This window comes from Delphinapterus leucas, chromosome 19, assembly GCF_059928025.1.
Source record: "Delphinapterus leucas isolate spDelLeu-1000000601 "Yukka" chromosome 19, BTC_Dleu_Yukka2, whole genome shotgun sequence".
NCBI lineage: Eukaryota > Metazoa > Chordata > Mammalia > Artiodactyla > Monodontidae > Delphinapterus > Delphinapterus leucas.
In genome coordinates, this window is record NC_143147.1 from 59,163,518 (window position 1) to 59,187,457 (window position 23,940).

Sequence of the window (23,940 nt, forward strand, 5' to 3'; positions counted from 1 at the left end):
GATGCTAATGGGAAAAATATTACTCTCTCCACTGAAGCGTGTCGGGTGCAGCTGAGTAAATGCTGGGTATCCTTCTTGTTTAAAACAAACCATAATTTAATTCAGGAGTTCCAGCTGCTCAGACCCTGGGTTTCCATGGCAACAGCTCCCCTCCCCACCTTGGAGCAGGCGCTGGCTGTGCTGGGGAATCCACCCACTTCCCGGCAGCCTCCCTCATGCGCCAGGCCTGGGGGACTCCCCAGGGATGTGGGGGCAGCTGGCCCTGCACGGATGGCTCTGGAGAGCAGGGGCCATGGCCTGATGCCCTTTTCCCAGTCCTCTCCTGGCACTGAGAACAGGGATTGACGTCTTCCTTCCCATCTCAGCGTCCATCCACCTCCTCTTGGCCAGCCCCCGCCCCTTGGCCTTTGGGGGCTCTGCTTGGTGGGGGACTTGTAGACAGAGAGAGTGGTCAGCAGAATGAAGTCTCCCAAAGGGGCCCACATCCTAATCCTGGGAGCTGGGACCTTGTTAGGTCGGTCACGTGGCAAAGGGGATTAAGGTTGCCAATCGGTGACTCGTGTGGGGAGATTGTCCTGGATTATCCTATGGGGCCATGTCATCACAGGGTCCTTGAAAGAGTGAGGGGGCAGAGTCTGAGTCAGAGTGATGCCCTATGAGAAAGACTTCACCAGCACCGCCGGCTCTGAAGGAAGAGGAAGGGGCCACAAGCCAAGGGATGAGGGCAGATTCTAGAAGCTGGAAAAGGGGGAAGAGGGATTCTCCCCTGGAAGCTGCGGAAGGAACCTTGCTGACTCCTGGTTTTAGGTCCGGCGTGGGGCTCTCCAGGATCGGGAGGGTAAGTCTGTCCTGGCTAACACGTTTGGAGTGATTTGCTACAGCAGTCATGGGGGCTGACATGGGGGCTTCATTGGTCTGGGACCAGGGCCCGGGTGGCCCGCCTCCTTCCCAAGTCCTGGCCCCTTTCTTCCCCCTGTGCCCCCAGCAACTGAGTCCCTTGTCACAGCCTACCTGGTCTCCCCGGGGGCCCGCCCCTCGTCCTTGGTCAGGTCGACCCCGTCTAGCCCAGTGAACCCCATTCACTTCCGGTTGCCCCTTCAGCCCCACTGTACATGGCTGGTACCCGATGCCACCTGCCTCCCCGCCCACCACAACCCCTCTGCGGAGCGAAGGTCTTTCTCCGGGCCTTGAGGTCAGGATGCCTGGCTGGGATGCAGGTTCCTGCCACCACCCAATGGGTGTGGCTTTGGGTGAGTTACTTAACGCCTGGGCCCCACTTCCTGTCACGGGGGCAGCAAGAGCCGGTGCCCAAGCCGTCTCCAGTGGGACCCACATCTCAGTGGGACCCCTGAGATGTGAGGTGCGCTTGAGGGGCCGGGACCCCACGGGCCTGTTGACCGCATCTGTGCGAACATCCCCACCCAACCTCAGGAAGTGTCCAGGGATGGCAAGGCCTGCGGAGCCACAGGGTCCCGTCTAGAATCAGGAGCCATTTGGAGCAGGGGGGGCCTGCAGTAGATGACGTTCCAGCCCCCAAAGGGGGGACGACCCTGGACCACCAGGTGGGCCTGAGGAGTCATGCGCTGACAGCGGAAGACCTTTTAGGCTGGGGTCAGAGGGGATGCTGGCTGAGGGTGGAGTTGCGGTCCCCGAGCCATGGGATGGGCGTGGGAAGGCAGATGCCCAGAATAGAGCGGACGCAGCCTCCTGGCCTCTAACTGCAGGTGGTAAATAAAAGAGACACAAGAAGTGGCAGCAGGAATCCCTCTGGGAGCCTGGGCTCACAGGTAGAGTGGGGTGACCCCACATTTAAAAGGCACCCCAAGTGCCTTTTCTTGGACCAACTGTCCAAGCCACAGGGCTGGGGCTGTGCCTAAGGGGAACTAGGGCCGAGAACCACCTGCTTGGTGCCTGGAGTCCCCGAGGGCACAGAGGACTTGCCTTAAAAGACAGAGCCTCCAGCCAACCCTCTGCATATTTATCTTTTATTAACAGTTTATCGCTCTTACTCTCGTATTACAATTCCATGTTTCATCAAAGTCTTTCAATTCTCATTTTGGTAAAATAAATAGAGATAAATGAACCCTTAGGTCACGCTCTCTCGAGACTCTGTAACTTCATGATTGAATTTTCGCATCAGACCTTTGAAGACAGCCCCTCTGCGGGGCCTCTGCGCTTGGCCAGGGGATGGTTTTGTCTCAAAACAAACAGAACTGCATATGAGCTCAAAATCTGGAGTGGAACCGCTCCGTGAATTGGCTGTGGGTAGTCAACTCTGCATCTGTGCGTGGAGCTCAGCTTCTGGAAGGTTCCCAAGTCGCCGTCTGGAGCGCCGGGTGGAGGTGACCGGCTGTGTGCGGGGGAGCTGAGCTTTCTGCGGTCTCCCCGACCCCACGCTGCTCGCTTGCCCAGAACATGGCGGATGCTGTCCTGGAACTTTCTCGGGGGAGCAGGCATGGCCTATGGGCTGCAGAAGGGCTGTTCCCCTTGCCCAGCCCTGCGCCCCGCCAAGCCCACCCACATCCACAGCATGGCTCTCCCTCACATTCTCACTATTATTGGCCTCTTATTGGCAGAAGTAGCTAAGCCAGCTCATCCCTCTATTTCTGAATAATCCTGATTCCCAAGGAAAATGGAAAAAATGCTTTTCAAAATATCATTGTGGCTGTGTCTCGTGTTCCAGGTGTGGCTGCTCAGCGCGCCGTCACAGACGCGTGTGCATGGACATATGTGAAGCTGCTGCCCTCCCGGGAGCTCTCCGGTGTCCCTCGCAAGCGTGAGCTGCACCCCTTTGTGTGGGGACAGAGGGCTGGGGTGGCACCGTTCACCCCGATACTCTTGGGGTTTGGTGGCCCCTCCATGTGTGCTCGTGTGATGCGTGTGGGGTGCAGGTGGGGAGGCCACGGTTCCCACACCTGCTGGGGAAGAGCAGCACTTGAGAGAAACAAGCTCTGTGGTCCACGGGACCTGTCTCTCCTTCCAAACCAGGGCCCCTCCTGCTGACAGACCTGCAGCAAGAACAGCTGACACTCAGACGGAAGTCCTGCCTGCGGGGAGGGTGGCTGTGTGGGGAGGGGCACGCTCGGCCTCGCCGTTTGGCCGGATGGGCCCGGGGTGAGGACCCAGTGGGTGGCAGGCCGCCTCCATCTGTCCTTCACTCCATCTCAAGCTCATCCAGTGCGCTCAGACCATCCCCAGGAGGACACCCGGGGGTGGGGGGGAGGGGGCACGACGTGCAGCCCCAGGAGGCTGGCTTCCGTCTGGAGCCTTTGTGGACTAATGCATCACTCGGAAAACAAAACAAGTGTTTCCCCCTTAAAAACCTCAGAAGAAAACAGGACGGGAAGGGGACTGGGATGTACAGCTACTGTGTCCTCAGGCCAGGAGCTGTGTTTCATCAGAGCAGCAACCATCACACCGAGGACTCCAGCAGAGCCCCCTTCTCTGGGCTCCTGGGCATGACAGCGAAGACAGACAGACAGACAGTGCGGGCCCTCTCGAGCCCTCAGCAGCCAGGTCAGGCAGGTGCTCAGGGCAGTGCGGTGGGTCCACTATGTACATGGCGGCCTGTGGGGAGGGGCCGCTATCTGACGCGCTTCTCCACCGAGTACACGGAGATGTAGTAGTCGTTGCTGCCCACGGCGAGGTGAGGCTGCAGGAGGGAGCAGAGAGCAGGCAGTGAGCATCCAGGGGGGTGCCGGCCGGGCCCTGACACCCCAACTCCGCCCACGAGGCAGGCGCAGGAACGAGGGCCCATCGGCTGCGGCTTCTGCAGAGATGCATCATCTCCTCCCTGTCACAGGGAATCCGCACACTCCCCATGCCTCCCACACTTTTTTTTTTCAGGATGGCCTCCCAGGGACAGCTCTGGGAGCCTGATGTCGTGCGTTTAGGCAGAGAGCCACACGCCAGGCTCCCAGGGAGCCTCACGCTGCACGAAGGCAGGTTGGCAGAATCCTAATTTAAAACACAGCAGCCCCCAACCACACGGCCGACTGTAACGAAGGACGGCGCTGTCAGCCGGGTCACAGGGGTCTGGGCTGCTCCTGCCCCAGTGGGCTTTCCAGGGGGAAGTTTCTCCAGGACTTGGGTCTCTATAGGGGCCGAAGGGGTCAGAAAGGGCGGGGCTACTTCACATCTGCTTTGATTGACAGGGAATTTGGTGCTGCTTCTACAGTGAGTGCAGTCTGGGGGCTACGGCCCCTGGAGACCCTGGGCCACACTGTGGTGCGGGGAGGGGCCTGGCTGCAGCACCCCTCCTGCTGCTGCTGCTAGCCTCCCGCCCGCCCTCCTCGCCTCCCGCGGGGACACAGACCCAGTGTGGGTGGAAAGCCAGGCAGCTGATGGCGCCGACTCGCTGGCCCATGAAGCCGTCGTAGTACTTGATGTGGTTGATCAGATCTCCGCTGCCATTGTAGATGGCGGTGAACTGGTTCATGGAGCCACTGCACACGAGAAGGCCTGGCAGTCAGCGTGGGGAGGCGGGCGTGCTCACAAGGAGATGGGGCTCCTCTCTGGTCACCCCCACGAGAGGACTTGGGCCTCAAGGGCCGGGAGGCCAGGCAGGTGAGGAGCAGCAAAGGGGCCACACACTCAGTCCCTCCACCCAGCTCTCCTCCACAGGTGTGGGGGCGGGCAGTAGTGCCTGCGGTTTACACAGGGCCCCGGGAGTTGGTCAGGCAGGGCGGGGAGAGAGAAGAGGGCCGGCACCTACCACGCGATCAGGTTTGCCTGGGGGTGGATGTCAAGGGCTGTCAGCCCCTTAATGATCTGCAGGACGTTCACGGACTCCGGCATCCGAGGGTCGAAGAAGCGCACGTCCCCGTTGACGCTGCCGAGAGGGTGTTGTGGTGACGCTGGGCGGGCCTACCGGCCCCAGGACGGGCCATGTGTGGTCAGGGGCCGTCCACACGTGCAGCTCAAGGCCATGGCCCCCTGGACCCTCAGAGTGTCCAGGGAGGCCCCTGGATGGCACATGGGCCCACCCCACCGACCCTGGCAGCCAGGCCTGCTGCCGAGCCCCTTGGACCCCTCCCCAGAGCCAGAAAGGGCCCAGCTGCCGAGGCACGAAGCAGCGGTGAGCAAAGACACAGGGGAGGCTGTGAGTTATTCATTTCCGGCCGGAGATTAGATTTTGTGCAGCTGCGGATGCGGCGACGGGCGGGAGGTGAGGACAGTAGGCCACCTCTTCCCTGCCCTGGGCCTGGCGGACATCGTTTTGAGAGCTATGTTCTGTTTTCACGTTACAAACAAGGGAAGAGCATCTCTTTGAAGAAATGGTGGCTTTGTGACAGTAAATTACATTTTCTGTCCCTTTAACGGGCAAATAAACATGCGCTGCTCTCAGCACAGGACTTACCGGCAGCAGGAATGGACTTATGGGCAGACAACGGATCCGCACAGTGATACTGGCACACGCCAGGCAGATGCCGCTGCTGCGGGGAGGCTTTGCCCAGCCACCTTGCCACCCCGTCCCCTGCCGCTGCAAGTCACCCACAGGCAAAGTTCTCCAGTGGGAGGACCTGCTGTCCCCACCCTTGTGCCGGCTCTGACCTTTCTGGCCAGTCCCAGAGCAGAAGTTAATTACTACCCTGAAATGCCATCATTTCCCAACTGTTTAAATACCAAGGACATATTTTAGATGGAGGGAAAATAATGTTTTTACAGCAAAATGTCTCATGAATATTCCATGCTCATTACCTGACGCTCATGATGTGGCCCTCAGGGTGCTTCTGGAGGTAGGCCTTCACCACCCAGGCCGTGTGCTCCCGGTATGTCATGACGCGGCTGGAGGGGAGAAAGGTGGGGTCAGGGCCCAGTGACAACTGTGGGTGTCCCTGATGCTCCGAGGCATCAGGATGGGAGGCAGGGTGGACTTTGTTTTGAGTAGAGGGAACAGAGCATTTATTTAAAGCATCCGGGGTCCGCCGGTGCTGCGAGGTCTGCCCTCACCCTCTTGTGTTCACTGTGAGTGACTGAACCCCCCAGGTACGCCCCTCCCTGGGTGCCTCCCAAACACCTTGGGCCACGCTGGGACCTCCGGAGGCAGGGTGGCTGTCATGCCCTCCCGGGGCCTGGGCACCGCCAGCCCCCCTACCAGGACTTCACACTGGCATCTCCCTGTGGGTTTGAGGGTCAAGACCAAGAAGCCCAGACTCTAAGGCTGCCGAAATGGAGGGGCACAGGGGCTTTCCCGGAGGCCTGGTGAGGGTCCCTGACAGGGAGTACGGGACGGGGGATGCACGTGCTGGGGAGGTGGGGGCAGAGTGTGACATCTGGGAAGGCATCCAGGACACAGGTCACACCCAGCACACATAAGTCTCGGTGCCTGGGGATGCACAGAAGACCCCACGTCTCTGTCCTCAGACCTTGGGCCAAAGAGGGGGCTCTGGAGACCCCAGCCCCTCCCTCACGGCCGTTCTGTGACCCTCAGATCTTCTTGGGTTGGTTTGCCAGTTAACTGCCTGCCTAGAGAGGCTTCTTAAAATAACAGTTTGACTGAGATTTGATTCACATACTGTAAGACTCTCCCTTTAAAAGCACATATTCAGTGACTTTCGCACATTCTTACAGCTATGCGCCCATCACACATCTAATTTTAGAACATTTTCATCACCCCAAAAAGAAACCCTGCTCCCCCACCTCCACGATGGCTGCTTTTGGTGGGTAGTGTGGGTTTTCAGTGGGCACCCTCCCATAGAGACCCACAGGGAACATGCAAGCCAGGGGCTGCCTGGGCCCACTCGCCATCCAAGCCTCAGGCCCAAATTCCCGCCACAGTCTGGCTGACGCCTCTGCTGCCTGCCTGGGTCCTGCACCGACTCCCCTGACTGCTCCCGGCCCTGCAACCTCACAGCTGCCCTCTCTTCCGGCTGGGGTCACTGATGGTGCTCGCCTGCTCTCAGGCCCAGCTCAGTCCTGTCCCCTCGTCCCCTCCCACGAGGGCTCCTTTAGCTCCTGTGGCTGCACATGGGCCCACCTGCTGCTTCCCATTCAAAGGCCAGGCCTGTTTTCAGGGACAAGGTGGGTGTTCAGTAAACATCACCCGGGAGCCCGCGACGGCTGGGCCTGGGTTCCAGCGTTGCTCTGCCATTTACCATCCGTGTGTGACTGGCGTCTGGACCTCCATGCTCACTGGCCCACACAGGGCACGGTGCTGGGCCCCACCTGGGCCTCAGCCCAGGGCTGAGGGGCAGTGCCCAGAAAAGCCGTGACAATGCATGTGGCCCAGCGCTGTACAGCACCCACGCGTGTCCCTGACGCCATCTTCTTGGCTATTCTTGAGTTCAACCCGGGAGGCAGTAGCCTTCTCTATGTTCAGGTGGGAATGGAGCCCAGGAGGGCAGCGCCTTGCTGGGACCCCCCGACCCCCAAACCTGTGTTCCAAACAGCCCATCCACAGCTGGTGGGAAGCCGTGCTCCTCCACACGCTGGGGGATGTGGCTCTGCGGGGAGTGCCCAGCTGGCTCTGGGGGCTGGCTCTGTCTGGCAGAGGGAGGGGAAGGCGTGGCCCAATTACCATTCGCTGAGCGCCATCCTCCTGTCGTAGACGCGGATGGAGCCGTCGCCGAGCCCAGCCACGATGAGGGAGCGGTGGGAGTCGCAGGACAGGCTCGTCACGCAGCTGTCGGCACCTGTGGGGATGTCCTAGGGCCGACACAGACCCCGTGAGGCACCCTGGCATCAGGCCCCCCACCCCACCCCCACTAGCTGCTGGATCCCTTTTACAGCCGCCGTGGGTGCGTTCGTCACCCTGGCGTGGAGCTGCTTCCTTTCTCTCCACCGGGGAAGCTGTCAAGGCCTGAGGAGCTGGGCCCCAGAGGGAGTCAGGCTCCATCTGCTTGAGTGACAGCCCGGGCACCCGAGGCCCGCAGCCAGGAGAGCAGGGCAGCAAACACCTCTGCGCCCACTAAACTCCATTAAACTTTCCAGTCTCCCTCTCTCCTAAGAAGGAAGACGAAGCATATATCGGCAGGAGGAATCATCGTCGGCTCCCTCTTAAAACTCCTAATTAGTTCAGGGAAGGGTCTAGGGGGAGTCCTGCCGCCCATAAACCATCTCCTCGCCTCTCCTCCTGGCAGCTGTAAACGCTGGAGAAGGGAAGGAGGCGTGATGAATGCGCGGCAGGAAAGAGCAGGAGACAGGAAATGGGCCCCCAGACGGGGAAAAGTGCTTTTCCAATCAGAAAAGGTTTTGCTGCTCTCAGGCACACACAAGGAAGAAATCCAACACGGATGGAAACCGAATCATCGTATCCCTTTAAAAGGTGGGAGGCAGCCTGACTTGGCCCCGCTTCCCCTGCCCCCCCCCCCCCCCCCGCAGACACCACCTGCTCAGAGTACTTGCGGCGAGGTGGGGTGGGGGTGCTCGAGGACCCTCATTCTCATCCTTCGACCTCGAGGGCAATCGGAGCTGGGGAGGACGGCAGGGTCTGCGCCCACTGGCCCGCCTCGCCCCCAGGGAGGCCCCGTGAGGGACGGTGTGCTTACCTGCACCTTCATCTCACGATCCGTGTCCCAGATCCGGACGATACGCACATCTCCCGAGCTCATGAGGAGCCCGGTCTCCTGTTCCCAGTCCACCACCATCCCAGCTCCTGGAGAGACACAGACGGGCACCGGTGTCACCGAGGGAGCCTGTTCTGGGCAACAGCTCAAGCAGTCGGTGCCAACCCATAAGGTGGGTCCCCAACCTCATGCAAGCTTGAAGTCGGGGTGACAATTCAGAGCCTTCTCTATATCTCTGCTGTACCCAGGCATCTACCAGAGAGACAGCAGGATCTTAGGACCGTTTGTCCAAGATGCCCACCTTCCAGGACACCTGGGCATGATGGGCAGGTCTGGAGACTTTAGAATGGGTGTCAGAGGCACAGAGATGTGAGTCTCCTGGGTCCCGCAGTCTCCTGGGGGTGAACAGCTTTGCAGCTGCCCCTCACGGAGGCAGGGGGCTGACCACAGACGGTCAGTGGTGAATGAATCGAGGACTGCCCTTCTCCACACTGGACTGGGCGGGGGGCGAATGCCTTCAGCATCCCTAAGGGCAGCACTGACCTCACAGGAGGGACTATAAGATTTAAGATGTTTAATTATAATATTTCAAACACACAGAAAAAACACAACAGAAACCCCTGTACCACCACCCAGATCTAAGAGCTGCTAATATCTTATCATTTTTGCTCTTTTTTTCGTTCTTGAAGTGAAATTTAAGACAGTGAAAGCCTCACTTGCCTGTCCTGTCCCCAGACAAATCACCCACAGGCCTTGGGCGCCCTCCCAGGCTGGCCCCCGTGCACTCCCCTGCAAGGGCACGTGTCCAAAACCATGAACCACATCTCCCACATTTCAAAAACGTCGCCAATTTCAAACGGGGGTATATTTTCCAGCAATGTGCGTTTTTCCAGTAAGGTTACGTTTTGAGGGTTTATCCAACCCAACGGATGCAGATCTGGTTAATTAGTACTGAACTTCTGGGTAACACGCCTTTGGAGAACGAGCCCGTCACTTCCACGATTCCCTGCCTGTAAACCACGCCACACTGACGTTTCCACACGCCCTTGCACAAGGAAGTGGCAGCACCGGGAAGGGGACATATCCCTGTGCGTTCCACCTCCCCAGGCGAGGCCGTTTCACTCCCAGAGTGGATGCTGGTCTGCAGTCTCATCAGAAATGGACACAAGGTGTGATTTCCCCAAATCCTGGTCGATGTTGGTGTGTGCAGCCTGTATGTTTTAATATACATTCTGACACCGATGGTTTAACTCATATATTGCAAATATCCTCTCCTATTCTGTCACTGACATTATAACTTTGTTTATGTCTTCTTTTGGTCATACTGAAGTCTGAAGTGAAGTCATCATGCTTTTCTATACATTTGTCTCTACTTTTTGTGGCAGCAGCTCCTGTGTTTGCCTCTGTGGTTTCCCCTTCTCTCTGTGGGTGCCCACTTTTCTCCTGACTTCCTGAGTTGGACAATGTGACCTTCACTTGTTCTTTTCTGATATGCCCCTTTCAGGCTATGGAGTTCCCTCCAAGTGCCCGATCTCTCTCCCGAACTCCAGACTCTCATCTGTATGTGTCACTTCAGGTTCCTGCTTGGATCTGAGCCCCTCAACCCTCACTCCAGAGACCCCCAATGGCTTCCCATTCTGCCCTGGCCCCTGCAAGGTTCGAGCTCCAAAAGTGACCAGGCTGGTCCTCTTAACTGACAGTGGGCCCTGTGCCTGGAACGCCCCTCTCCTGACGTCCATGCAGCCCCTCCAAATCGTGCTCATTCACCTCCTCGACCATGTGAGGCTACGACTCACCCTGTTCTGTCTTATACCTGTTCCAGATGTGTCACCTGGCACACCCCCTCCCGTCCTCCCTGTTTTGCTGGCGGCTGCCATGTCTACCCTGCAGAATGTCAGCTCCACACAACAAATGGACGAGCCTTTGTTTCACCTTTTAGAATGCAGTCTCCCCACTGCCACGCCCCTGACCCCAGGCAGGAGAATACACCCTAATGTGCCAGAAAGGCATCTACTGGTGACAAGGCTGCAGGCAAGGCCTCTCACCTGTCACCATGATCAGAACTGGCAGGGGAGAGGGCAGGGCACGTGGCCCCCACTTCTGTCCGGGACAGCCCAGTCACACTGTGACCAGTCAGCCCACAAGCAGAGCCTGAAACCACGCCACCTGCTTCCCCTCACCATGTGCCCGGTGTGCATGATGTGAATGAATCACAGAGGACGCGCCCACCCACGACCTGACTTGGGGTGCTAGGTCACTGCAGAGGCTCACAGACTCCTGTATCCATGGACCACTGATGGGGTGCCCTGTGTTCTTGGGCATCCTTAACTGCGCTTGGAGCTCTGTGTCAGCCCTGTGGGGCTTTCAGGAGCCGTGTAATTATGAGAGCACGTGGCCAGGTGACATCTGGGATGCCCTGGGGTCACGGGAACAAGCTGGGGAGGGTCTGGGGGGACCACAGAAGGACTGGGAGGGGGGTCTCAGCTCCATGCCCATGCAGGAAGCAGAGAGGAGGCCGCGGCCACTCCCAATGGGGTAAGAAGCCTGACCTGGTCTCCAAATGAAGTGGTGGTGGCTTCCTTCTTGCTGAGTCTCCTTCATGATGGATTCAGAGCCAGTGGGGGCCCGCCCTGCATTAGTGCCCACCCAAGTGACCTCATTTCAACTGAATCCTTCTCTCAAATACAGTCACCCTCTGAGTGCTGGGGCCGAGGACTCTACCACGTGTATTTGGGGAGACACAGCTCCCACACAGGGCCCCAGCGTCTCCATCTGCACTGGAGGCTCTGGAAGGTGTGCCCATGTGGCCGTCAGAGGACCTGGGGATGTGGATCACGTGAGCTCTGAGTCCTGTTTTAAATCTAGATTCTCTGATGCGGACCAAATGCTGGTTTAAACCAGTTGTAAAGCATGGTGAAGCCAGCAGAGACAAGAAACGTGTTTCCTAAGGTCTTCCCAAGTCCTGTACACGCCGGGGAGGCAGGCGTCCTATGTATACAGACAAATCTGGGCGAGGCTGCTTCCTTAGCTCTACCAGACTGTTTGTGGAAGCTGTGTCACCTAAGACAGTGAGCTCCTATCCGTGGAAGAGTCTCAGATCAACGTGAAAACTGCTGGGATAAAAACAACAGTCTGCTTGCACCCTGACCGACCTCATGCGCCTGCTGACCTCCACCTCCTGTAGATCTGGGGTCCTGGCCCGTCCTCCTGCCCAGAACGGAATGCAAACACTGGCCTTCTCACTCGAGACCTTTCCCAACCAAGCCTGTGTCTCGACCTCCAGACACAGCGGAGGAGAGATGATCTGATTCATCACGAGTTGGTAAAAGATGATAAAAAGGGTGACACTCTTCCTTGACGTGTTGAGCACAAGGAACAAAATTGATGGCTATGATTTAAGTAAAACTCATAAGACAGGAACATTGTGACTTTGAACCAGAGTGAAGATTCCAATCACTTCGTTCCTGGGGAGCACGGTCTCAGCAGTGTCTCCTCCTTCCCCATCCCCAGAAAAGTGACAGCTGTGGGCAGAGCCTGTGCCCCTCCTCCCTCCCCCGGGGCTCCTTGGCCTTTTTTTTCTTTGGGAGCAGGCGGGCTGCTCTGGGCTCCCCCCAGGAGGGCCCCTCCTCCCTGTCGACGCTGCCGCCTCGACACGGAGAGTGCTCGACTGATGGAGGCTCCGCGCGTGCTGCAGCCTCTCCCCCACTGGGCGAACTCCAGCACCCTGAGTGCCTGAGATCACGGTCCATCCATCTCACTGCCTGGGGCCGGGGGTGGTGGGCGGCCCCCACCAGGATGCAGAGATTCCCGTCTGACTTTATCCTGGATATGAGGCCTGCTCACATGTTCCCATCCAAAAGCTGGCCGTAAAAAAGAGGGAATTTCTTCATTAAAATATAGACGTATGGCACAGGGATGGCTGTAGACTAGGAAGCGGGAACGTGTAAGTCAGGGACCAGACAGAACCCTAGGCCCAGCAGACAGTGAAAAGAAGAAAGACGTCGTTTCAGAGGCTTGGGTCCCTGTGATGTCCATGATCAGCCCTCCAGGCTCAGAGGCCAGTCCAGACTGACCTCTAAGGACCCTGTCATCTGGAACGGACCTCTGAGAACCCAACATGGGGATCTGACCTCTGAGGACATGTCATGTAGACCTGATCCCTAAGGACCCATCAGCCCCAACCTGAAACGCCCTTAGGAGCTATGGTTCTGGAACTCCGAGGAGGAGGGGCCAGCCCCTGCCCAACCAGGCACGTGTGAGAACCTCAGACCTGTGGGATGGCGACCTCCATTCCCTCCCCAGGGATGCAGACGCAATGCCTCCCCATGGGATCAGGCCTCCCTCAGGGCCCATGAACACCTCCTGGACAGCCGGCAGGTTCAGAGACACAGGACAGGGCTGGCAACAGAAAACTGGGCTCCTCGGGAGCAAATGATCCCACCTAAACTTCCACTTCTCACCTGGGAGGTGGGCGAGAACATGTGGTAGCTGCTTAGGGTCAGAGGAGACAGGGTGGGGCACACGCCTCCTGGGAGAGGAGGGAGCCGTCGTTCCCCACGGCCAGTGCCCCTTCCTGCGTGGGCCCACGGGGGCTGCCACCCGGCCCCGTGTCCTGCCTCCTGCACTGAGAGGGCTTCCTGCTCACCAGGTCCTGCTGATTTTAGACTCTGGATGTGCTTGTGACCCCGGAGGAGGAGTGAGGCTGGGAGGGGAGGGCAGCCGTGACTCCCCCCGCCAGCCACCCCTGTGGTCTGCCGTCGGCGCCCTGCTTGCTGCCCAGATGCTCCAGGCAACGAATACTAACAGCTGCCCCAAGGCCCAAGGTTTACGTCCAGTTCACACACACACCGGTGCTGGACGATCTGTTCCCTGCCCTCCGGGGTGGCTGCTGCCCCCAGGCAGCTGACAACCAGGGGATGGGGCTGCCCTCCTCTGGCCGCCCCAGGTCCTGACCGTGAAAGGTGTCCCCTGGCTCCTCTTCAGGATTTCAGGGCAAGTGACCCTGTCATTCCTCTAAGAACCCAGGAGGCTCTTTCTGAGAGAAATCCTTCCTGTTACAACCACCGCCATCACTGCTGGCGGGAAGCAAAGGAGTGAAGATTGAGTCAGTCTCGGGTTTTCTCTTTTCTCTTTTTCCTTCCTTTTGAACTTTTTACTAAAAGAGTCCTTTGTAAAATACGAAACTGTGAGTTTGTACATCTGTAAGGACATCGTGTTCTCAGCCTCCTGGGACCTGCTTCTCTACCCACTCCAGTTCTGATGGCACGAGGGACCCCTTCAGACCCACAGCCACATATGCCTTCCTGCAGGGAACCCTTGTTTAGGGAGCGACTAAAGAGAGACCAGAACAGAAAGTTCACCAGAAGGCTGGTCATACTCTAAACTCAGATGCTGCAAATTAAAGGTCAAGAATTCTATCTGCTGCCTGGATTCATAAGGCTCCATCTCTTTACAATTTACCTGACTAGTGAGCTTAGGAGAGAAAAGGGCTCGTTTTGAGCAGGCATATGGGTTTGCTAACCCAGTGTTACCATGTGTATCCACAGTCAGTTGCATATAGGTGTTTTAGTAACTATCAAACTTGTATATGGATTTTCAGATGGAAACAGATGCTTTAAGAGACTTTGCATTAAATTCTGAAAAAGATTCTTTTCTGAAAAATTTGGTGGGAATGCAAATCTCAATCTGGAGCGACTTTTCTGTCCTGATGGAGTCGTGAAATGTGCCTCCTCCCTGCGAGCCTGCGGAGCTGCGCCATCCTCACTCCAGCAGGCTTGGATCTGGACTGTTTTCCATTCCCAGGCTGTTGTGAAGGTGGCCTGGAACAGAGAACTGAATTGTCCTTGAGCCAGCCCAAGAGTGAGTGAGGCCACCAAGGAGGCCGGGAGGTGCGACCATGAGGCCTCGGCTCCCAGGGAGAGTCCTGTCTACGGCTTTCGTTAAGATTTCTTCCCAGAGCCTCACACAGTCAACCTCATTCATCCCATGAGATCTCAGTGCTCAGCTGGTGATGAGTTTTTGTATTGGAGGAGACTGTGTGGATGGAACGAATAAGAAAAACCACAGCCCTGATCCTCTGCTGCCTGAAGAGCACAGCGGGCTAGTGAGCATCCTCAGGCAAAGCAGAGGAGCGGCTCCCACCCCGGCACTCACAGATAAGGGAGAAGGCACTCACCTCCCTGCTTACTGCGGTCAAGAAAGATTGAGACCTTTCGGGCCAGACCTGCGAGGAAACAGGGATTATGGGCTGGATGCAAGGGAAAGCAGGCCAGCCAGAGCCAAATCAGCCAAAATCACACAAACCACAAACGGGAGCAGCCGAGAAGGAAACAGGAGGGAGCGGCAGACGGTGGCCCAGGCCACGGCTGCAGTGGGAAAAAAGGGCCAAATGTACCTGTGAATGTGAAAACCCAATTATAAGGGGCTTTGGCTAAAAAGACTCTCTTTCTAGACAGGAAATTGGAAGCGCTGTGACTTGGGGGAAACATGACCCGACACGGCGTGGGCACTTCCAGTGAGTGGGGGTCAGTGGCCGGGTGTGCACTCAGTTAGCACAGCCCAACCAGCAGGAGCTGACCCACTGGCCACGCCCGGAGGAGGCAGGCACTTCCGTTTAGGTCCTTAGAGCGAGGACAGCTCTTCATTCACGGGGCCCAGCGGCCAGTGAGGAGGCCTCTGCGGGTGGGAAGTGTGCTTCCATCTGGGTGTCTGTGGGCGCCGTGGCCCAAGGACGGGCGGTCCCACCATCGGTTCTATTTCAGAGCACGGCTCGCTCAGTTCCGGGGGTGGCCGTGAACCCAGACTGACTTCAGTTCTCCTGACAGCGGGGTACCCCATGAGGGGAGTGTGTCCCCAGGCTAACTGCACATGCATGCATGCACGCCCATGCCTGTGTGCACATGTACACACGGGAGCCAGGGGCATGCTAAGACGATGCGGAGACCCTGCACACTTCACATGACTTCTGAAAAGCAGGGGTAGGGCTCCTGCAAGAAACAGTCTCTTTAGTCACAAACCACGGAATCAAATCTTTGCTAACAAGCTGCCACGACAGCGACTTGGCGAGCAGATTCTGAGCTGGAGAGCGCGCAGGAGAACCTCACAGGCAGACTTTTCTAACTGTTCAGGGAGTGCCAAGTCCTCCCTCCCACGTGCCCTACACAGCAGCATTCACAAATGAGACCCCCTACGCCCTCTGTAGCTGAAGGACATGGTGGGCCAGGCCTCATGGGGTGCACAGCTGTGCAGGATCCCCCGTCACAGGCGCGTGGAGGAGCTGATGACCGCAGCCCCCCCAAGGGCGCCTCTCCCCCCTCCACAGCTCGTGGCTGCCTGGGACCCGAAACCAGGCGGAGGACCTCACTGTGGAGCACAGGGAGCTTCACGTGCCTGGGGGGGCGGTAATCTGGAGCAGGGAGCGGGGGCTGCTGCTTCTGCCCGACAAGGTCCCGGGGGAACACAGCCAGAACTCTGAAGCTGTGGGGGTCCCCCCAGACGCTGACAAGCAACTGCTGTGGAAGCTGCTAGCTCTCCCCACAGGGTCCCAGCCCACAGCTCTGTAACTGTCAAGTCAGAGGCCAAGGCGGGTGAAGAAAAAGAAACAAGGTGCTGATGGGCAGAAGGCAATGAGAAGTTGGCACAGGGGTCAGAATTCCACCAGACCTGCCCCTCGGTTACTGAGCTTGAGCTCCTGAAATAGAAATTACAATCGGGGGTCTCTCCAGCCCTGCTGGGGCTGCGATCCCCGTGCTGCAGAGGGAAGCTGTGGAGACTGAAGGATGTGGGGCCCGGAGAGGCTCCCCGGTTCTCAGTGTGCCCCTTCTGGGCCCTGAAGCACACAAGCCCTTCCTGTCTTGATCCTCTAGAGCAGTCAGCCTCCCAGGCTCACTACCCCTTCCACCTTCCATCCCCCTGAAAGAACAAGGAAGTAATGTCTTCCTTTTTGCTAAGCCCACAGCTGCCTGGTCAAAAGGCAGGGGACAGACCAAACGAACTCTGGCTTAGCCGCCAAGGAGTGCTGCGTGCCTGCCCAAAGCCCCCCTCACCCCACCTGCTGATAAGGACCTGGAGGTAAGACCCCCACCAGCTTCCTGACCCCTCAGCAACAATGCCTCTCCTGGGGGGCTTTCTGAAACCCAGGAAAGGGAGAGGGTCCAGCAGCAAGGAGTCTGTAGCAAACATGTCTACAGCAGTGGAACCACTCTCAAGTTAGGGCTGCAGTGCACACCTGGGCCAGGAACAGCTCTCCACACACAGGTGACATCTGGGGGAGACAAGTGCAGGGGAGCCCTGAGACTGTACTGCTGTCACCTCAGCCTCCTTTCCTCCCAGCTAGACTCTCTGCCCCCCTCCCAAACTGCATGCTGCCCACCCTTGCTCTCACCTTCACTAGAGCAAAGGCAAGTGGCATTGCGGGTAAAAAACCACAGACACATCATTTAGGGGTGGCAGGTATTTGGGGGCGGCAGGTAGGTAGGCCGCTGCAAGAGGAATAAACTAGACAACAGTGTATCCACTGGGCTGCCAGTGGGCTCCCCACTTTCTCATCCTCTGGCCCTGCCGGGAGGCTGACACTGCTCTCGACCAGCCCCTGCCTTCTCCGCACAGGGGTCTGCAAAACGGCGGGAGCCTGGGGTGTGTCCCGTCCTGCTGGACGGCAGCAGGAAGCTAAGGACTGAAAACCATGATTCAACTCGTCCAGCGTGTCCCGCAGTGAAACAAACCTGTGAGCGTGAGCACCTGAGAGCCACGGGGAGGCCGTCAGCCACCTGCTCTGCCGCAGCCAGCAGCACTGAGGCGGGCCTGAGGTGGGGCTGGGGGCTGAGCGGGTGGGAGGCGGGGGCGCTGCAGGGCAGGGATCAGGCTTTTGCTCCAATGTTGGAAAAAGCAAGAGAGAGACAGAGGGACCTGTGACGGCAGCTGTCATCCATGTTAGCCCAGGACCGGGCCCAGAGGGGCCTAGGCAACAAGAAAACGGCTGTGTTGGGTCCTGTGGAGGTGGGTATGCATGACCATTTTGTTCCTGAAGAAAATGTAAAAACATGGCTATTTTAAAAATTAACACATAAGGAAGTGTCTGCCGTGGAGCCAGCTGTGCCCCCAAGGGTCGGCGTCTCCCTAGGACAAGTGCTCTGATGGAGGGGAGAGAAGCAGCCATGTAGGCACCTGATCGGCCACGCGAGGGCATGCAAAGACCCCAGGCCAGCAGAGGGGCTGACAGCAAGCCGCTCCGGCCTCCATCTGGCAGCGGCTTTGCGACCACATTGGAGGGTGGCTCCGGCTGAGGGTGTCTCTGGAAATCCAGACCCACGGCCGCATTAATGCTGTGTGAACAGCGAGCGCGGGGCTGAGAGGTGCAGACCTCCTGACAATGGGCCTGGACCCAGAGACCGGAAGGCGGTGCTGGTGTCTCTCACCCTGGGCGTGGGGCAGCCATGCACACCGACAGGCAGCATGTACAGCAGTGGCCGGTGGGTGCTGCAGCCATGCCTCTGTCAGCCCAGGGCAGGCAGGCAGCGCACTGGCCTCCCCCGTAGGACCAGACACAACTGGGGCGCCTGCTGTGTGCTCATCACCGAGAGGCGATTAACTCGGGCACGAGGGGCACAGAATGCAGCCCCAGGCCCTGCCGCGGCCACGCTCTCACAAGCAACATGAGCTTCCAGCCAAGGACGGGGGCTGTGGGCTGGTCAGAGCTCGGCAGGACTTCCACCCGTGAGCAGAGTCTCCCAAGGAGGAGGCTGGCTGGGTCGTTACTTGGGGAGTCTGAGTGGACTGAGCGCCTGCAGGACCCCGGGGAGCACCCACCTCGGGTGGTGGGCAGCATGTCGGAGAGCCCCTGCCAGGCTGTCACCATTTCTGGATTCTTTTCCAAATCAGCAAAGTTCTTCCAGACTCTGATGGCACCGTCATCTTGGGGAGACAAGAGAGGATATTCAAATGCAGGCCTGGCTGCTCTGGGAAGGGGAGGAGGGCCCTCCCCCGGAGGCACAGGAGGACAAAGGCTGCCCAGCCCGAGGGACAGATGGGTCTCTCGTCTGGTGAGGAGCCTATCAGAGGCAGAGTGAGGCCTGTTCTGGCCTGACCTTGGGCTTCAGGGCTGTGCCTCCTCCTCAGCATTCCCGATCCCCCCCGAGGGGATCACCTGCCAAGAAGAGGCAGTCTCAAGGGGACGGTGCTCAGGGCCTCTCTCTCCCCACCTCCCCTCACACGAGACTCAGGAAATGGGCGGGTTGTTCCTCCTGCCTCTCCAGGCTCAGAACGGGGCAGAGGCCCCAGTGTTCTCCGGCAGATGGGCAGCCAGGTGGGCCTGAGTGTGTGGGTCCACCACCTGGCTGTCTGTCCGTCTGTCCTTCCTTCCTTTCTCCTGGTGTTGCTTGCCCCCAGGACCCTGCTCTCTGGCCTCACTAGCCCTTCACACGAGGCCCTCAAGGATGACCTTGCCTCAAGCTGCAGAGGGAGGATGAGGTCATCTGGGGACACACTGGGAAACACTTGCCTGATCTCTGCTGAGAAGTGAAGCCTCGTGCTGCACCTCCACTGGGACCCGACTCCTGAAGAGCCCTGGGTTCCTCTGCTGTGTCTCTGCGCCCGGGGAATCACCCTCTCTGCCTCCTCTTTGGCGCTCAGAGAGGCTCAGTGTGATCTGTCCTCAAACCCCCAACTGACCCTACTGGCTGCCCGCACCACTCTGGGTTTTCGTCCTCCCCCTCCCTGCCTGATGTCTGCCAGGGGGCTGGCTTTGGGCCGGGGCTGGACTTTATTTTCCTGGGGAGGGCTGCCAGCAGGACCTCTCCCCATGGGTGTGCCTTTAATGATGGAGGCCTCCACCTGGGAGCGGTTAGTCCCCTTTGCCAGAAGAAACAATCGAGGTCACAGGAAGCTTTGTGCCAATTCGTGCTGGGGTCTTGCATCTGTCCCCCACCACCTCTGCATTGGGGTTTAGGTCCCCACCACACAAACCCCACTCACCTGTGGCTGTGAGCAGGAGTGAGCAGTCCTGGCCATTCAGATACTCCATGGCCGTGACCCTCGTGTACCGAGGGTTTCCGTTGTGGAAATAATCCAGCTTCTCCCCTTTCTCCCAGTCCCAAAAACTTCAGGGAATAAGAGAGGAATAAGGCTAGTGATCAGGGAAATAGAAAAGCCACAAGGAAATACCACCTTACACCCACCAGGTCGGCCACCAGCAAAAACACAGAAAGGGACAAATGTTGTCAGGGATGTGGAGAAACTGGAACGCTGTGCCCTGCTGGTGGGAACATAAAATGGTGCAGCTGCCATGCGAAACAAGAGTGGTTCTTCAAGATAACTAAACACAGAACTACCGTTTGGCCAGGATTCCACCTCTGGGTATACACTGTGCACCCAGGTTATATCAGTGTCACTCACAACAGCCAAAGGGTGAAAGCAACCCAAATGCTCATCAATGGAGGCAGGATGTAACAAAATGTGGTCCATACACATGGACTATTATTCTGTCTTAAAAGGGAAGGAAGTTCTGATACCTGCTTTGTTAAGTGAAATAATCCAGTCAAAAAAAGGACAAATACTAGATGATTCCACTTATATGAGGTTCCTGGAATAGACAAATTCATAGAGACAGGAAGTAGAGTGTGGGGTGCTGGGCCCGGGAAGTGGGGAGGGGGAGTCAGTGTTTCATGGGGACAGAGTTTCAGTTTAGGGCGATGGCCTGGAGACGGACAGTGGTGATGGCTGCACAACAAGGTGAATGTGCTTAATGCCACTGAGCTGCAGCCTTAAAAACGGAGAAGACAGTAAATTTTATGTTATGTATAAAAAAAGGAGAGGAATAAGAAACAGGTAAGAATTCTATCCATTTTGGGCTTCCCCGGTGGTGCAGTGGTTGAGAATCCGCCTGCCAATACAGGGACACGGATTCGATCTCTGGCCCGGGAAGATCCCACATGCCGTGGAGCAACTAAGTTCGTGTACCACAACTACTGAGCCTGTGCGCAGAGCCTGTGAGCCACAACTACTGAGCCCACGTGCCGCAACTACTGAAGCCCGCGCGCCTAGAGCCCGTGTTCCACAATGAGGGAAGCCACTGCAATGAGAAGCAGCCCGCGCACCACAACGAAGAGTAGCCCCCGCTCGCCGCAGCTAGAGAAAGCCCGTGTGCAGCAATGAAGACCCAACACAGCCAAAAAAAAAAAAAAAAAAAAAAAAAAGAATTATATCCATTTTATCAGCTATAAAAAGAATTGCGTCCATGGTTCTCTCCCATCAAGTGAGCGCTTTCTCAGTGACATAAGGGCAATGGTCACTATGAATTAACATGGTGTCTTGTTACTGACACTTTCCCTTCACACACTTGCTGTCCTTGCACACAAGCGGGTTCCTCACATGTCCTGTCGCTGTGGGATCCTGATGAGCCCCTGTGCACCGGTCTCTGTTCACTGCACAGGAATGGCCCCATCTTCGTACCAGAAGCTCCCGTCCCGGCCCACACATAACCGTGCTCAGGCCTCTGGAACACCCGTGGTAACGTGGCCAAGTGCAACGCTGGGAGGGCGCGGGCAACACCAGGAGAAGGAACGTCTCTCTGCAAGTTTTCCAGCCCCCCCACCCCGAAACAGCCCAAAGGCCCGGGCTGAGGAGCTTCCACACCAGGAGGGTGCAGGGGCATCCTGCCCACACCCCCCAGGGGCTACCTGTTCTCCAGCTGAAAGGCCAGCCCTGCAAGTGCCCCACGTACCAGATGCTGTCTTTGTCAGCGACGGCCACACACGGTGTAAAGGGGTGAAACTTGACCACGGAGGGGACACCAGGGTTCCTGTTCAGAAATATCTGGTCGTCCAGCCTTGTGATACCTGCCAAGGGAAACACACGACTATGGGTCTCAATTTGCAGCAAATGTCAATGATGTATTTTACCAAGGCCGACACCAGTCCCTAATGTTTGGGGACCTGGAGGGGCCCAGAGGAAAGCAGGTGTTACAGCGCACGGGTGGGTTCCTGACAGCAGGGCCCTGCCTCTGCTTGTACATGGCTAGCATTCGATATATAATTGCAACAACTCGTCAGCAATACTCAGATCAGTGCACACTGGTTAAGGTTTTAGGAAAAGAGCACCAAAGATTTTGGAATAAAGCTCAGTAAAGCTGAGATTCGTAACTGAGACCCAAGGCTGAAGCCTCGGTTTGGCCATCGCTGTCTGCAATCCAGCCAAGGATGTGAACGGGGATTTGTTCACCAGGCCCCAATACAGCCACTTGGGAAAAAACCCTCGTGGCCCTGAAGGAGCTTTAGAAGAACAATGAAAAGAGGATAAAACTGCTAAGAGCATCTGACAGGTTCACACACATTTCTGGAGAATGACACAGGCTTATGCAGAGGAGCCAGGCGTGGTGGCCCCTCTTCCCTGCACGTCGTAGAGGGTGAGCAGCCCTCATGACACTCAGGCCCCGGGGTCACCCCCTCCTCAGTGGCTGGACGCAAGTCTTGGGTGACACAGAGGAGCTGCTCACGCTTTGTGAACCTGGCGCCGGCCGGGCGAGCTACTGTCACCCACAATTTCAGTCCTTTTCCGCCTCCCTTTGCTAAAACAACTAACACAGAAAACCACTCAACAATCAAGACAGGGTTAAACTAACAGGCAAACAGGTCCCAGAGGGTTTAACTGTTGCCCAGAGGTGCCTTCCCCCACAGCCATGGGTTCCCCAGGACAGAGGTATGATTTGACCCAGGAAAGATGAGGGGATACCCAGGTCCTGAGTCACTGCAGGTGTTCTGCAGACATGCAGAGATCCATGTATGATGGCAAAGTCATGGTGTCATGGGGGGTGGCCGGAGGGGTCATGGATAGAAAAGGCAGCATTAACTTTCCCAGCTCGTATTCTGGGGCCTCGCTGACTTGTCCGGTGACTTTGCTCAGCCCGCAGGTGTGATTCCCGTACTTCTACCGTTCACAGCCTTCCCAGCACACCGCTGGCCTCAGATAAAACTACAACTTCATGAGGAGTCCAGGCTCTGATGCGGCAGGTAGCGGAGGAGGCTGCGGACTCACTAGCGGCCCCGTCCGCCCTGCCCACGTCCACCGGCAGTGATGCTCCCGTCAGCAAGCTCACTTGCTAAGGTTTTCAGCGGCTCAGCAGTTCCTCTCGGTGTGTGTCTGACGAGCAGACCTATTTTTTTCCACAAAGACTGGAAAAGAGAACCCCTGACCCTAATTTACAGGGATACTTTTTTTCTTTTTTGTCTGGAAAACCTAGTTGTTTCTCGAGTGGCTGGCTCTAATTTCACCCCGTTCAGATGTCCGACTGCACGCAGCAGACTGGCTCCCAGGTTGCGCCCGTGGGTACAGGGAAACCAATTTGTTCTGCTGTCCCCGTCCATAGGCCTGGGGTTCTAAAGAACCACCAACTTCCAAGAAAATAGGCCCTTGACCCCATCATGCGGAGAGCTTCTATCATGCTGGGCGGCTCGCTCTCTCCTGGAGAAAGCTGCAGACTCTGAATTCCACATCCCCAGAGGCTTTACATCCAGCTGCGACAGTGCTTTCATAGAGGCGAGTTACAAACAACCAAGATTGGTTTTAGCAGAAGTGACCGCACATTAATGAAACGTGACCCGAGCATCTCACGGAGAGCACTGTGAACACATGCCGAAGTGCTTCCGAAACAGCACTGCTTCTGGAAGTGCTCAGTGGGCCAAGGAGTGCGATGGGCCTGGGCAGGCGGGCCAGGGACGAGATTCCCGACTCCAGGCTGCCTGCAGGCAGGGACGGTCTCATGGGTTCTCACCCTCAACTTTAAAAAGTAACCGGTAATAATCAAGAGAATTTGACAGGACAGGGAGGCAGGGTCACGACAATAATTCAACAGAAGCGTTAAGAGCCTGCTTATCCGCTCTGTGCGGTACCTGGGCAGGGTCAGTCCACCGCCCGAAGCTGGCCCAGCAATGAGGGCTCAGGCAGAGCCAAAAGACCAGCCCACGCCCTGTGCACTCACAGCTGTGGGACTGGGTCGGTTCCCGGGCCAGCGGGGGCTGTACTGCTGGGAGAGGGAGAGGAGAGAGGCTCGTCTCTGGGGGATGGTGACGGCCCCAGTACTCTGTCCCGGTTCTGATCACAGGGTGGAGGCCCTCAGCTGCCCCCTCCCACCCTGCTTCAGTGCCTGGGGGGCTGCTGCAGCCAAGATGAGGGGGACCCGCGGCCCAGCAGCCCTCCCTGTGGCAGCACTTGCCCACGCTGCTCACTGCCACTTCTCCGGGGCGTGGGGCTGGGGGGCATGCAAAGTGGGCGGTTTGGGCATCTGCTGGCAAATTTAGTAAAAGGTTTGGTCAAAATGTGACTGGTACACAGCTTTGGGTGATAGAGAGCAATTATTTGGGGGCCTGGTGGGGTCCAGGTAAACACAGCCAGGGCCTGGTGTTTGTCTTCTGTCCCCATGGGGAGGACACAGGCCCACTCC

At 57.5% G+C, this 23,940-nt stretch overlaps 1 protein-coding gene across 6 annotated transcripts in view; it reads right to left on the bottom strand.

Annotated features, from left to right (window-relative positions):
- Positions 1–1,133: 1,133 nt before the first annotated feature.
- Positions 1,134–23,940, bottom strand: part of RPTOR (regulatory associated protein of MTOR complex 1) — a 349,270-nt gene continuing 326,463 nt past the window's right edge. For 2 of the 6 annotated variants that reach the window (XM_089901573.1, XM_089901575.1), the window contains 9 exons: positions 21,226–21,340; positions 19,479–19,603; positions 18,315–18,419; positions 8,490–8,596; positions 7,520–7,647; positions 5,701–5,787; positions 4,715–4,831; positions 4,316–4,445; positions 1,139–3,652 (listed from right to left, as the gene is read on the bottom strand). In XM_089901573.1, the coding sequence (XP_089757699.1) occupies positions 3,584–3,652; positions 4,316–4,445; positions 4,715–4,831; positions 5,701–5,787; positions 7,520–7,647; positions 8,490–8,596; positions 18,315–18,419; positions 19,479–19,603; positions 21,226–21,340 (983 nt within the window). In that variant the 3' untranslated portion in view covers positions 1,139–3,583. Of the gene's footprint in view, positions 3,653–4,315; positions 4,446–4,714; positions 4,832–5,700; positions 5,788–7,519; positions 7,648–8,489; positions 8,597–18,314; positions 18,420–19,478; positions 19,604–21,225; positions 21,341–23,940 lie in introns of all 6 variants that reach the window. The other 4 variants (XM_089901577.1, XM_089901571.1, XM_089901574.1 and 1 more) reach the window with 3 other exon arrangements.